Source organism: Helianthus annuus, chromosome 2 (assembly GCF_002127325.2).
Source record: "Helianthus annuus cultivar XRQ/B chromosome 2, HanXRQr2.0-SUNRISE, whole genome shotgun sequence".
Classification (NCBI taxonomy): domain Eukaryota; kingdom Viridiplantae; phylum Streptophyta; class Magnoliopsida; order Asterales; family Asteraceae; genus Helianthus; species Helianthus annuus.
In genome coordinates this window covers 12,028,803-12,044,610 of record NC_035434.2, presented here as the reverse complement: position 1 = coordinate 12,044,610, position 15,808 = coordinate 12,028,803, and the positions used below count along the sequence as shown (strand labels likewise).

At 32.7% G+C, this 15,808-nt stretch overlaps 1 protein-coding gene across 1 annotated transcript; it reads left to right on the top strand.

Moving 5' to 3' along the window:
• The first annotated feature begins 449 nt into the window (after positions 1 to 449).
• LOC110902127 (lamin-like protein) lies at positions 450 to 2,929 on the top strand. The gene is made up of 3 exons (XM_022148862.2): positions 450 to 647; positions 1,342 to 1,382; positions 2,405 to 2,929. The coding sequence occupies exons 1-3, from the start codon at positions 526 to 528 to the stop codon at positions 2,737 to 2,739; spliced, it is 498 nt and encodes a 165-aa protein (XP_022004554.1). The 5' UTR covers positions 450 to 525; the 3' UTR covers positions 2,740 to 2,929.
• The last annotated feature ends 12,879 nt before the right edge of the window (positions 2,930 to 15,808 follow it).

Below are 15,808 nucleotides of genomic sequence, written 5' to 3'. Positions count from 1 at the left end.
TACTTTTAACACAAAATTTTTTACCTTTTGCAATCTATCCTCACAACTTTTTTAACTTTCAACTTTGGTCCTTTATAGTTTCATTTTCCGTAAATTTTTCGCTTTATACTTCGTTCTAAATTTTATGACTTAACACATCGCAACGTGCGTCTTTGGTTTAACGTTTTTACGTTTCGTTTTAAATTCTGCGAGTTTATATGACGCAACGTGCGTGTGTGGGTGAACGTTTTTACATCGTCTATTTTTTCCCCGTTTGACAGTTTCAACATAACATGCGCGTTCTAAATTGACTTAGTTATAACTTAAGAATACCCGCCGCATTACGGCGGGTCGTAATTCTAGTTATTAAAAATCACTAACGTATAAACTCAAAAAGTAATTTACCCTAATTTTTTTCATAAAAGCCACGGTATTCAAACAAATTCTGAAATGGGCCCCAAACTTTACTATAATTGAAGAAACAACACACACAGACTGTATTCATTCTATGCTGGCACTGGCAGTCAGTGGCACCACCACTCAACAATGTCCACCTCACACCTTACCCATCTTATCCTCCTTATCGCCGCCGTAGCAACCACCGTCTCCGCCACCGATCACATTGTCGGCGCCAACCGTGGGTGGAACCCTGGTATCAACTACACTTTAGGTCATATGTACTGGGGCGCGTTGATTGAACATAGCGCCATTAAGGCGCCCTGCACACCGCCCCCCCGGCGCTATGTGTCAAAATTTTTGGGCAGCGCGAAGATTATAGCGGCGTGAAGAAATGAAGAATTCAAAATTGTGACCGTTTACAAACGGTCAAATTCAAAAAAAAAAAAAAAATTAATTTCTTTTTCAACTTTCCTTTTAAAATCCTTCTCCATCTCTTTATTTTTTTACCATACCCATTCAAACCTTCTTATTTCTCTCAAAATTTTTTACAACTCTTGTTATTTTATACAATGAATCCATTCAACCGGGGCTTTATTCCTCCCCGATCTAGTGCGGACACAAACCAAAGTGGCAATCCTACTCGTCCCAAAAGGAGCGGATTGAAAAAAAATATAATCTTTGATTGTGTAATTTTTTTTATGCTAGTTTAATGTTTTTTTTTTCTAGTTTCATGTTTTTTTTTATTTTATTGTACTTTTTTTTATTTAATGAAATGAATTTTATTTTTAAAAAAATTACAAAATGAATTAAAAAAATAAAAATTTAAAAATGAGTAATGATTACACAGGGGCTTTATGACTACGGCCTCAAAATTCATAACGCCCCATAAAGCCTCGGGGTGACGTGGCATGCCACATGTCACATAACGCCCCTAAAAGGGCTTTATGACTACACATGCCCTAAATGGGCCAACAATCATACATTCTATGTTGGCGACTTTATCTGTATGTATAATGTATCCTCTCTCTACACACTCACATCCTAATTTAGTAAAGGGGTAACCCGGTTTCAACCCGAACCCGTTTTGGCTCATTTCAAAGTATAGGATTATAACCCGGTTTTAACTTTACGAGTCGGGTCGGGTTTAAATTGGGTTCAACACTTCAACCATTTTCGACTTCTTTTGCCTTAAAATACATGAAATTACTTGCAATGTCATGTCACATTTTAAAAGAAAAATAATGAGTATCGTCAACATTTTTGTTAGCTTTTCTAAGAGTTAACTGTTATTTTCGTCCCTGTGGTTTGGTTAAAAATGTCACTTCAGTAAAAAAAAAAAAAAAAAAAATTGCGTCAATTCCGTCCTCAAAATTTTTGAAACGTGTCACTTCAGTCCAAAAAGATAACGCGCCGTTAAAAACGTTGAGGACGGAACTGGCGCAGGGCGTTATCTTTTTGAACTGAAGTGACACGTTTCAAAAATGTTGAGGACGGAACTGGTGCATTTTTTTTTTTTACTGAAGTGGTATTTTTCACCAAACCACATAAACGAAAATGGCAGTTAACTCGCTTTTCTAATGATATATTTCATTTTTGTTCTTCAATAAAAAAAGCGAGAAGTCGCAAGTGTCATTGGCAACTTCTCGCTTTTTGTGCGACCAGGGCCGGCCCTCAGAATTCATATACTTTGTCCGAGCTTGAAAAAACGTGTCCTTAGGCCTTAACGAAATTGGGTATTGACATTGGGCTCACTAAATATCTAAACCTAATGCCAATGGACTAATAATTAATTCAAACCATAAAAATAGTTTTGTAAGTGGGTCTATGTCAGTGTTTGTATGAGTGTACACTATTAATTTATTTATTTTACATATATATATCGGAGTTTTTTTAAAAAATAACGTGCCCTTCTAAATATTTAGCCCTGGCCGGCCATGTGTGCGACATTCTAACAACCACTAAGCTAGTGATGGAGAAACTTTTATAAACAAAAATGAAGTTTAATGTTGTATGTATAATGATGTAGCATTTAGGTATGTGAAGAATCAATACAATGTGATCGAGGTAAACAAAACCGGTTACGACAACTGCACACTCGACGGCTATGTAGGCAACTGGACAAGTGGAAAAGACTTCATTCTTCTCAACAAGTCGCAACGCTATTATTTCATCTGTGGTACAGGCGGTTGCTTCAACGGTATGAAAGTCACCATTCGGGTTCATCCACTTCCGTCTCCTACGTCTTCCCCAGTCGCTGCTGCCGAGCACTCGGCTTCCTCTGTTGCTGGAAAATCCGTGTTCGGAGTTTCATTTATGGTTCTGGTTTCATTGATTTGGTTTGGGTTTGGGGCCATTTGTTAGTTTGAAATGTGTGTTGAATTTATGCCATCAAGTTTGTTTAGTTGATTTGGTTTAAGATAGATTGTATTATTTTTGTAACTTTTTTTTGCATGATCATCATGAAGATTGATGTTTAGGAATTATGAGTGTGATAACTATGTTTATTGGTTAAATCTTTAATTTATGTTAATCATTATGATATTGATGATCATGTCTATTTTTTCGAGAAATCTTAGGGGTTGTTTGTTTGAGCTCTTAATGGTTCAGATATGTTACTATGTTACTGATTCAGCACTTAATGGTTCAGACTGTTTGTTTCGCCAACAGATGTCTGAATGGTTCAGACATTTGTCTCTGAATGGTTAAGCATTGTACCGAGTCTCAATGGTTAAGACCTCTATTTGAATTGGTTAGACATTTGTCTCTGAATAGTCAACCATTATAATGACTCTTAATGATTCAGACCTCTTATTGGTTCAGACATGTTACTGGTACAACACGTAATGATTCAGACCTCTTACTGGTTCAGACATCTTACTAGTACAACACTTAATGATTCAGACCTCTTACTGGTACAACGCTTAGCCATTCAGAAGTTGCTAAACAACCCTTAATGTGGGTTGGGTAAACGGTTTGGGTAAATATGTGTAGTAGAACTATATTACAAACATTTAGACATAATAATTAAACTAAATAGATTCATTTGCAGTTTACCGTTTACAATCACAGTAATAGGATGGTAAGTGAAGGATGACACAAGATGAATGAATCTTCTAAATTCTAATAAAGAACTTCAATTAATGTCACATGTCAATACCTTCTACAATCCATTTTCTATTAAGTTTTATATTTTTGTTTTGTTTTATTTTTTATATTCAAAATTTATAAAATCACGTTTATCTATAGATTAAGTTATATATTTTTGTTTTGTTTTTTATATTCAAAATTTATAAAATCACGTTTATCTATAGAATCATAATTTAAAATTTCCATTAGCTTAAGAGTGTCATCTAACTTGTCTTTTTTTTTTTCTTTTTTTAGGATATATTTTTCATTTACACCCCCTGGTATTTAATAATTTTATCATACAGTCCATCAACTTTGGTAATGATATATTTAGCATCTCAACTTAAATAATATTTCCCTTTTATCGTTTTTTTTCTTTTTGTTTTAACACAGCGTAATATTTTTCTAAATTCCATATGCACCGTCATAAGTAGGTTAGTGACGATGCTGTAACAAACGAAACCAATAATTTTTCCATAACTTTTGAATATATCGCCATGTTATGGTCTTTTTATTGTCGCATAAAATATCCCTTAGTGATTTGCTTATTTATATATACAATGTTTTTTTTTTCTTTTATGTACTTCCACTTTTAGCATCGACACTTGCGCCCCATCGACAATATAAAAACTTTGCAAAATGTCATTTTTATCCTCTTGAGTTTTACCTGCTTATTTTTATGTTCAATTTCGGTTAGTTTACGTTTTGATATAAATTTTGTAGGGATACAAGCAGGTAGTATAAATTCGAGTTACCTTACATTTTGACGTCGTTGCAACGCGTGGTACCATATTTTAATTTTTAACTTAAAAATACTACTTTTACGTGCTTATTTTTAAGTACGTTTCGGTACAAATCTAAGTTGATTTATGTTCGACGCTTGAGACAGGTCAAATATAATACATTTTCATGCTTAGTTTTATGTGCATTTTCAGTTGGTCTGTGTTGTGACGTAAATTTTGTTAGGAAACAAGTGGATAAATTGGAGTTACTTTAACTTTCGACGCCGACGCAAAGCGCGGCGGGTGAAAATACTAGTATATGAATATAGGAGTTAAAACTTGTGTCTATATACACACATGGTAAGGCTTTTTTGGGTATTTACCTGTAGTATATTTATATTTGGGGAAAATCACAAAGTAAACAAGTTGACCACAATCACATTTACTATGTATAAATTGAGTTATAAAACCAATTGGAAATTTAACCCGTGGTATTATTAACATACACGAATAGTTACGCCCTTATGAATGACAATGGGACATGTGTCCCCCACAAGGTTGAAATAGTGAATCACACAAGCATATCCAAACAGACCAATAACAAAACGTTACGTGGACTGAACTAGTGTATTTACGCCCGACACACCACACCTCACCTATGCGGCTTAATTACTTTGCACAACCCAGGCGCTAATTACAAAGGGTGGTGTATCTTTTGATAGCAAAAGTTCGTATAAGAAATGCCATAATCGACCTAATTAGAAATCACACAAAGGCCCAAAAAACTTCATGAGGATGTCATTATCATTTGTTGTTGTAGTAATTAGGTCCTTGTTCGACTTCTACTATCAGTGTTGTTTTTTCCTTCAAAATTTCACCCCTTATAGCGAGCTGCGGTAATCTTACAATTGAAAGACACGTGCCCCTTGTAATAGGTGGAATGGTGTGGGGCCGAAGTAATTGAAATGGGCAAGTGGGTTGGGTGTAAACGAGTTGTATGAGTCCATGTGGTGCATTTTTATGGTTTGTTTGGGCCATGTAGGTTTAATTGAGTCTCGTATTGGACACATGTTGTGTTGTGACCGATCTACACTTTAAGGACGCTATTATATCTAGTGTACCAAATAATATCAGGTATCAACTTCTAATTGCTTAAAGAAATCAATGTATATTTTGGTGTTATGCGTGTTCAACTTCTTTTTTTATAACTTTTGTTCATATATTCGATGGTGTTATGCGTGTTCAACTTTTTTATTTTATAACTTTTGTTCATATATTCGAGATATCAAATTAGTTTTTTTACCGCTACCCCCCCCCCCCCCCTCCCCTCTCCTTTATTTTTCCAAAAATCAACTTCTTGACTGAGACTCAAGGTCACACGACTTTGATGGAGATAAATATTTAGTGCCTTTAAGCCAAGACGCCATTAGCGAGATATAAAATTAGTTGAAGAAGGAATGCGGGAGGGGTTCATCAATATTATAACCCACCACTCCACAAGAAGCAACTGAGTCAGCCCAATACGTGTTAATTAAGCCCAAGTAAAACTCCACTGCATTATATATATTTTTAACGGCAAATTTGGATCACCGACGGACCACTGGAGTATCATCAAGTCACCAGCGGAACCATCTGATCATATCCATCCCCACTAGGCATAATGTCTATATATCAATTCAAGAGTAAACCCAATAAATATGAGAAAAACTCATTTGTGGAAATCGAACCCACAACCTATTAGTCCCAAAACCTTATCTCACCTCAAGATGCCACTAGCCTATAAATCCATGGGCTATTGCATTATATTTAACTAGGTTTGAACACCGTGTATTACACAGGTTGATTAAATATATTTTTATATAATAAAAAAGTTACATCTTTAATTACCCGTGTATAACATTAGTTGAATAAGCACGTGTACTACACGGCTTGAATAAATATAATGTAATCAGTTAACACACACAGTCGTCAAAATACGTTTTTGGTAAAAAGAACTTTGATATACTATTTACATATTAGAACATTTTACTTTGTTTTTTTTTTCTATTATTAGGTTATAAATTTGTGTATTACAAAAGTCCATTAAATCCACTTATTTCTTCTTTCCCCATTCATGACCCATGCTTTGTACCTAAATATTAGTTTTTATTTTTCCCTACTTAATACATGTAATCTCAATCAAGTAATCAAAACTAAAGAGGAAAACAATTACAAAAAATGATATGCACTTTTCAATTTGAATTCACATACAGAACTAACATGAGGCTATCAACCTGCAAATATGGCTTGTTTGGCATTTAGTCAGCGAAACGCAAGCTGGATCTCTCCTCCGAGTGGATGTTGATAGCTCGGGTGAAAAGGGGCTTGCTCCATGTGAATGGCCCCATAAATTTAAGAGATCCAATTATGTTTGGACTACAACTCCAGTGAAAACAGAGGCAATTTTGCTTGTGTTTCAGGTAGTTTTGTGTTTGCACCACATCCCCATTCCATTTTGCGAGTCAGTTGATGTCGGTCATCAAACGATAGTGGGATCCTCACATGTTAGGCATGTGAGGGAAATAAACGGAGATAATTAACTTGGTTAGTCATAAAGGATTAAACCAGCAACAAAAATAAACTTAAAGGATGTTTTTAGCAAATTTTAAACATTAAGGCTGGAACCTGCAAGTTTGAGGAAACATAAAGGACGTTTTGTGCAATTTACTCGCAAAATAATAAACTAAAGATAAGTATAAAGATTATATTAGAAGATAAATATAAATATAGAGATATACTTATAGATAAACGTCGAATTAAAATATGGGATAACTTGATAAATTATTTTAAAACTTGTAATTTTTAAGGAAAAAATAAACATAAATATATGGCAAGAAAACTAAAAAATAGATGTCTCTCGTATTGACACGTGTCCATCAATTGATTTCTTTTATTATATGCATAGATAGATTTCTGTTTCTCGATTATAAATTTAGACATCCCCCAAATATTCCACGAATTCTCCATTTAAATCCCAACAATAAATTTCTAAGGCTATAGGGTGTGGTCATGACCCTTATGATCACCATGACCCTCCATGTTAGTGCCATGTAACTCATCTTTAATCCATCATCCAAAACCACTACTCTAGGGGTGTGGTCATGACCCAAACTATTAGCCCCTTATTTATTATCTCTGTCTAAACAAAAAGGAAATGATTTGTTGAAAAATGGAAAGGAGGACCATGGTTGCCATGGTTTAATCCATGTAAACCATGGTGGATCAATCAAGGGGGTGGTGTAGTCTTCCATTCATGTTCCTAGGTGGCAAATTATGTCCCAATCATAATCCCCACACCCTATAGTCTAAGTCTACATAATTTGCAAGTTCAAGCCATTAATGCATAAACATGGTATGAAATTTGACCCGTTAACAATTAGTATCTTTTCATCCAAGTGGCTTGTCAAGCACAATACACAAGGTTAACATAACCATTTTTGTTAAGTGAATACAAAAAAATATATATATTAAAATATAATAGCCAATGATCCAAGTGGCTTCTGTTGATTAACTATGTATTTAAGTTATTGAGGTGAAGTATACATATCCTACGTGATTTTAGATTACATATATTATGTTTACATTCTATCAATTTTCATTTCAATCATTAAATTAAGGGATAACTTCCGTTTTGCTTCGTGTGGTTTGGTCACTTTAACGGTTTTGCCTCAATCATTTAAAAACGGCCATTTTCCTCCCTGATCTTTATAACTTATCACCATTTTGCTCCCCGGCTCTAACTCAGGTAAAAGGGATTGGGACGGTAAAACTGAGCATTCAAACCCAAACTCGAAAATCTAGGTTTACAAACACTAACCATTCAAACCCTAACTAGAAAAGATGAACACGATGTCGGATCTTGTTGAAGTTAAGGTTGGATTTAGATTCAAAACTTTTGGATCTAAGCTCTCATTACATAACCTTTCGGGTGAGGGTTTATTTCGAGATTGGGCTTGGTTTGTTTGAAGGAGACGAGGGTTTCAAAACTGAATGTTCAACAACAGGTGGTTGTGGCTGGTAGTAGTCGACGAAAAGTGGCGATGGTGGTTGTGAGGGCGGTAAGTGGTGGCAAGGGGTGATTGGTGATGGAGAAGAAAGAGAGAGGAGAGAAGAGAGATATTGATTGTATGGGTTGTGTGTGTGTATAGAAATATATAATATATTGTAAATTATCAAAATACCCTTACTTTTATCCTTAAAATTATGAAAATACCCATCTAGTTAACATACAATATGGATGGAGTTAAGGTATGCCATCAAACTGCCGACAAGATCGAAACATCAAGAAGGAAACTGGCCGTTTTTAAATTATTGGGGCAAAACCGTTAAAGTGACCAAACCACAGGGAGGAAAACGAAAGTTAACTCTATTTGAATATATTATGTGATAGATAAATTAAGTAGTCATGTGTTTCAATCAACTTAAACCTACCTTTTCACACATAATCAACCAAAAATGATATTTTCTAATATTTCAATCCTTTTGAGTTTCAAACTTGATACTTCCCATTTAGAGTAAACTGCTAAAATCGTCCCTGTGGTTTGACTCAAATTGCTAGATCAGTCCAAAATCAACTTTTTTTTGCTAAAACAGTCCCTGAGCCTAGTTTCTGTTGCTATTTCAGTCCAATAAATTAATACCGTTAGAACCTCCGTTAATGAAGGGGTAAAACTGCTAAATTCGTCCCTGAGGTTTGATTTAAGTTGCTAGATCAGTCCAAAATCAAGTTTTTTGAATTTGTTAATTATAAACTTATTTAGGTATATAAATAAGATAATACTTAATTTAATTTAAATAAAATTAGTTTTAAAAATATAAATGTAGCTTTTTTGAAGAGCGTAATTTAACCGGCCCAGCCTTAAATACTGATTTTATTTTGATGTTGTTGTTGTTACCATGTAAATATTTAGTATTTATTTAAGGATTTAAATAAGACAACAGTTAATTTAAACAATATTTAGTTATGAAAAATACAAACATTATATGTAAATTTAAATATTAAGAAATTAACATAATTTTTATTTGTTGTTATTTAAATCGTAATATTTAATGTTTAATATTTATCAATTATTTTAATTTAATATTTGTATTATAAAGTTCTTTTATTCATTTTTTCTACTTAATTAAGTGGTTTCTTATTTAATAATACTTATCATTCAGATGAGGTCGGACAACATGTCGTGCCAGAACAAGTCTCATAAAAAGGATTATTTTGGTTTGAGTCAAAACGGGTTCGGGTCAACCCAGTGTTTAAGACAGGTCAAATAAAATTGCGCTCTCCAAAAGAGCTACATTCTGTTTATATTTTTATAACTAAACACAAATTTAAATTATATATTTAGGGTAGACTTGTAATTTATCTTAAATTTTAAGACATTTAAGAAAATATACAATGCATCTGATACAAGTATTGATGCATTAAGAACCTGTCATTTACCATTTTTTTTCTCTTGTAATATTAATAATTTATTCAACGAACATAAATATAACTGGACCCTCCTTAAATAAGTTTATAATCTTGTGATATTAATGATTTATATACCTAAATAAGTTTATAATCTACATAAGTTTATAATTAACAAATTCAAAAAATTAATGCAAGTCTAGAAAAATTATATATCTAAATAAGTTTATAATCTACATAAGTTTATAATTAACAAATTCAAAAAATTAATGCAAGTCTAGAAAAATTATATACCTAAATAAGTTTATAATTAACAAATTCAAAAAACTTAATTTTGGACTGGTCTAGCAACTTGAATCAAAACTCAGGGACGAATTTAGCAGTTTACCCATTCATTAACGGAGGTTCTAACGGTGTTAATTTATTGGACTGAAATAGCAACAGAAACTAGGCTCAGGGACTGTTTTAGCAAAAAAAGTTGATTTTGGACTGATCTAGCAATTTGAGTCAAACCTCAGGGATGATTTTAGCAGTTTACTCTCCCATTTAATATCATCATAAACACAAATCTGTGTTTTGAATATACTTTTATATTAAAATGTGTATTATTCTATATTTTTATTCCCTCTAAATATATTAATATATTATTCAAACTCAATACATATGATTTCAACACATATATAGATCACAATTTGACAATGTCTCCTTTCAAACATGCACTAGCATTCATTTAATCATTTCGCTGGTCCATGACCATTTAAATGGGCAGATACTCATCCATTAACATTTCACAAACTCAAGTCAAATTAGATGGACCCATTATTTATTATTCATATGCACATGGATGTGTAAATTCAATTTCTTTTAAAGGTTTCACACGAACTAGTTTAAATTAGGATGGACCCACTACTTAATTATTCAACTGTGTGCATTTTCAAAACGCATTATTTCTTCATCTCGGTGGTTTCTTCTACACGTGATTAATACATTTTTTTTTTCACAATTAAAACCTTTATAATGGTCCTTTTGCCCATGATATTCATTTATTTTCAAAAGAGTAAATTACGGTTTTGGTAAATTTGACCCTTTCAGGTCAAAATGTAATTATTTAACCAATGAAGGCATCAGTGGCGGAACTATCTCATTAAATCAGGGGTATCCCAAAAAAAAAAAATTACCCGTGCAATCATACAATATTAAAAAAATGACAATAAATAAATAAAGTAAATAAATACCTAATATATTTGGCCTCTTCTTTTCATAGCTTGGAATCGTTCCATCAAATCGTCATCTTTTACCTTATGAAAAGAAAAAATCTTTTTCGACCACACAAACATGACATTGTTCAAAAATTTCGGGCTCATTCGATTGTGTAATTCCGTCTTGATAATATTCAATTTCGAAAAACATTTTTCAACGGTTGCGGTTGTAACCGATAAACCAAAGCTAGCTTCACTACCCGATAAACCAAAGGACAAGAGCTATGTGTTCCCATTTCAACCATAAGACGCGAGACGCGCAAGATCACTAATTCTATTATATGGGCTTTATTAGTTATTACAATTTGGGCTTAATTATCATAAAACTAATTATTTGGGCTTTGTTACTAAACAAGTTTTGGGCTTGATGAATAATATCAAGTTTCATAATTTTCTCTTAGGAGTATCCTCGTATATATATTTTTGGGTATGGTATGTATAAAACCGAAAAAAAAATTACATTGCGAATACGAATACGGGGTTGAGCCGTAGCCCGTGCTACGGCTCATTCTATATTGAGTCCGCCCCTAGAAGGCATGAAGTCCCGAGTTTTGCATTTTGTAACCATTTCAGTCCAAATGAAAACTTTGTTACTGAAATATGTTGAATCCCCTCACGTGCTTCTCACATGAGAGACATTTTAGTCATTTGTTAAATATAATAAATCTCCAGTTAAAAAAAAGCCTGCTAAATCAAATAGGCCTGTAAACGAATCGAACGAACACGAACATAAGCATGTTCGTGTTCGTTCATTTAACTTTAACCGAACACGAACACGAACATATAATCGAACACATTTTTTTGTTCATGTTCATTCATTAAGAAATCGGGCATGTTCGTGTTCGTTTATGTTCGTTCGTTCGTTTAAAGCCTAAACGAATAATTACTAATTACATATAATCGTTCGTTCGTTTAAATCGGGCATGTTCGTGTTCGTTTATGTTCGTTCGTTCGTCCAGTTATATTTATGTTCGTTTATGTAAATTAAATATCTTTCTAAAATAGTAAAATATAAATGAAAAAAAAACAAGTTAAAAAAGGCTTAAATTTTTTTATATGAAAGATAATTATTATTATCAATCATTTCAAGCCAAAATTGAAAACAAGTAAGGTTTACATTATTTAAAACGAGTAAGAAATTTAATTTACATAAAACTATATAGCTAGTAGATTTTATTTAAAAAATTTATTTAAAAAAAATACTGGTGTAACAAATAGATTTTATGTTAAATAAGAAATTTAATAAAAATATGAAAATAAAAAAATAAATAGAGTTTATGTTAATTAAGAGATATAATAAAAAGATGAGAATAAAAAAAATAAATAGATTTTGTAAAATTGATTTAAACTTAAATAAAATTAGGTGTTAGTACCCAAATGTGTTACATTAATAAACTTAAAAAAATGCAAGGGTATTTTAGTCATTAATTAACTAATTTTGGTGTTAGTACCCAAAGGTGTTACAAAATTGAAACCATAGAACCTAAACCTGTTAAAAAATAAAGTTAGTACCCAAAGACAAAATTAGGTATAAACCACAGGACCCATTTATGTAATTAACTCTTTATTTTGCTTACTTATTTAGTGTTCCATAATATAATATACAACAATGCTTATATAGATAAGAGTTCAATCTACATTCTACAATGCTTATATAGATAGTTCAATCTACAATCTACATTCTACGTATATAAATTCATGCTTATACATATCATACAACTGATTTGTATGAGGGACTAGATGTTACATAATTTATATTTAGTTGTATTGAATATCATATTCAGTTTATTTTGTTATATCATTGTAATATGCTTTAAATTTGGACCTTTAGGTTTTGCTATGCATGTAGCAAATGTTAGTTTGCCTTGAACTTGTCGCATGTAACGCATGTTTTCTATGCTATGATTAACATCTCACTGTTTTAGACTTATTCGTTTAATCGCTTATTGTGACGCACATATACTTACATGGTACCATAGGCACATCATTGTGATACCAATGACATAATACCAAATGGTTACACGACAACATCATCTCTTCTATTTTGTGTGCTTATAGTATCACTCATTCACTCATCCTTTTGGCTTTTAATGTGTGTCCACATCCTATCACACATATTTTTAAACATTAGGGTATTTAAACTCTATATATAAAGTTGGGTGTTATCTAGCATTCTAGTAATTTTTATGTGAGAGCTCGATTAAAATATTCATATGATACCATTTATCATTATGTTTTGTTAGATTATTAGATTTCTATCAACACGTTTAGCTAGAGTGTTTTCTTTGGACCACATTTCAAAAGGAAATGTTGGGGGTGATAAAATCATGATAAATTATATTTAATAATTTAATATTACTGAATTTTAACCTATTGTAACACTTTTAAAATCTATTAAGGTTTATAAAATAACTTTTTTGTGTATTTGTTTTTTATTCAGCAAAATATAATATATTAAAAACGATTATTACCATAGTACAAGATATATTAATTTGTTTAGCGGCAAATTTGGATTACTGACGTACCACTGTGGTATCATTATGTCACGAGCGAAATCACTCGTTCATATCCATCTCCACTAGGCAATACTGCCTATACACCAATTTAGAAGAAAACACAAAAGCGTTTTGTTTTTCGAATTTATTTGATAACATATTTTTTTTTTTTTTGAAAAATGAACTTCATTAAAACAACCTCCGACCCAAACGGGCAAAAGGCCAAAAACAACACAATCCCCCCCGACCCAAACGGACGACAAAACTACAACATATACATATGATATTTACACCAGTCCTTACAACTAATATGAAATAAAATAATTAACTAATCATTCTTTGGAAAGCGACTTTTGTGGTGTAGACCATGTCAACCAAATTTATTATAATTCTTTATGACTTGGACCACGGCCATAAAAATAATATCTTGCATATCACTTCAAAGAATTTATTAACTACAAATAAAAAAAGTTCGTACCAAATAATTCTCTTAGGTGTAGAAGTCAAAATCATAACACGATACAATTACTTTTAATAAATATGTATGTTTTGCTATATAATGCAAACAAACTCACATAAATGTTTACCTAAAGCAATAAATACTCCTACATAAAATTGAGATTTGAACATATGACCTTTTAGTAGTGACTTTGGCTACACTAAGCTGGGAAGATTGGAAGAGTATAGCTGGTAATGTTTTTTGGTGCTGTTACTGTAAATAATATATTGGTGAAAAGGACAAGCTTTTGGGTTTCCTTATATTAATTAAAAATATTTTATTGGTCATTAAAAAAATACTGACGTTATCTTTGCATTGTTTTGAAAAAGAAGCAGTATTATGAGCACTCCTTTCACTATCTTTCACTACCTTAAAGATTCAACAATTAAGATTTGGCCACTTTAAACTTATCCCCAACTACCTTAAACTACCTTTGATTCAAGATCCTTAGACTATCCGCATCAGTGAAAGGTTATCCTTTCTACAAATAGCCTAAGCAGCATGCCACATCAGCTTTTCACTTATTCTTCCCACAAACACTTTTTACCCACAACAATAACATATATATCCTTCCCACAAACAACCTTATTATAATTATTTTATTAAATTTAAACTAAATAAAAAACAGAAAGGACCCACCATTCCCCCATTCTTCACCATTCTTCCCCAAAAATCCTTAAGAATGAACACCCTCCATGTCATCCTCTACAACACCCACTAATCCATCCCTCTCACAAATGCCCTCCACATAGGCTAAGAATCACCTACAAACATCCTTGATGTGGATAGTCTTATGAGAGTCAATGAAATGCAACCACCTAACCTACCCTCAACTCTGTTTCTCCACACAACACACAACACACAAACATAACTCTCTCTCTCCTCTTTCTTGCACCGGATACTAGCTACCGAAAACGTTTACCACAAAAACAACTCGCAAGACCGACACCGATATTCCCACGTTACCCGCAATCCCTTACCACTAGAGTGCGCCACCCATCCTTAGAAATTGGACATCTTATCAGTCAGGTTCACTTGATATGATGGAATGTGATATATAAAATGCATACTAAAATCTTATCCAAGTATTTTTAATATTATAATAATATAATTTTTGAAGATTTAAAAAAATAATAAAAACAAAAGTTTAATAAAATCTTGTATTTTAAAGTTCTTTGAAAATAGAAAAGATTAAATGCAAATGAATCTTATCCTACAAAGTGTAAAAAGGATTTTGGGCCATTGATTTAGGGAATGAATGGTTGATATTGAAGAAACCCAATTTACGCATGGATTTAGCATTTTTCAAGTAAGAAAACGAGTTAGGAAGCATAAAATTGATGTGCGTTTATGCTGGCGATAGAGAAAAATACTCTCCTTGTGGTTTTGTACACTTTATAAGTTAAGACTTCTTTATACGTTATCTAACTTTCTCACGACCCTGAAGGCCATATGGGTGCCCCGCACACCCTTTAGGTTGGACGGTATGGTGACGGGATGAAGACCCGGGGGGGGGGGGGGGGGGGATGGGGTGACAGAGGGAGGACGAGGCTGAGGACGGACCATACCATCCAGCCTTATAACACATAGCCTAAATAAGCTAGAGTCTATTACAATGATTTTCCTTGCTTGTTTTTCTATACCATAACCAGTGGTTTAAATAAGTTATTAACCACTAAAGTAGTATGAACAACATTTTAGTAATTCTTTTTTTCTTTTCTGTTTTGCTCTAATTTTTAAATCAATCTTGGACTCTTTGGCGTGCGTATCCCATGAGCTAAAGTTATCCAAGTCAAGAACTTTAATGCCAAGTCAAGAACTTTAATGGAAATTTGCAGCTTAGCATTCATTCAGGAAGCATAAAGATACATCACTAACTTCTTATG

Coding starts and splice junctions, on each gene's coding strand:
- LOC110902127 (XM_022148862.2), top strand. CDS start 526: ATGTCCACCTCACACCTTACCCATCTTATCCTCCTTATCGCCGCCGTA. Junction 648..1,341: donor CCTGGTATCAACTACACTTT/AGGTCATATGTA, acceptor CACATGCCCTAA/ATGGGCCAACAATCATACAT. Junction 1,383..2,404: donor CTATGTTGGCGACTTTATCT/GTATGTATAATG, acceptor ATAATGATGTAG/CATTTAGGTATGTGAAGAAT.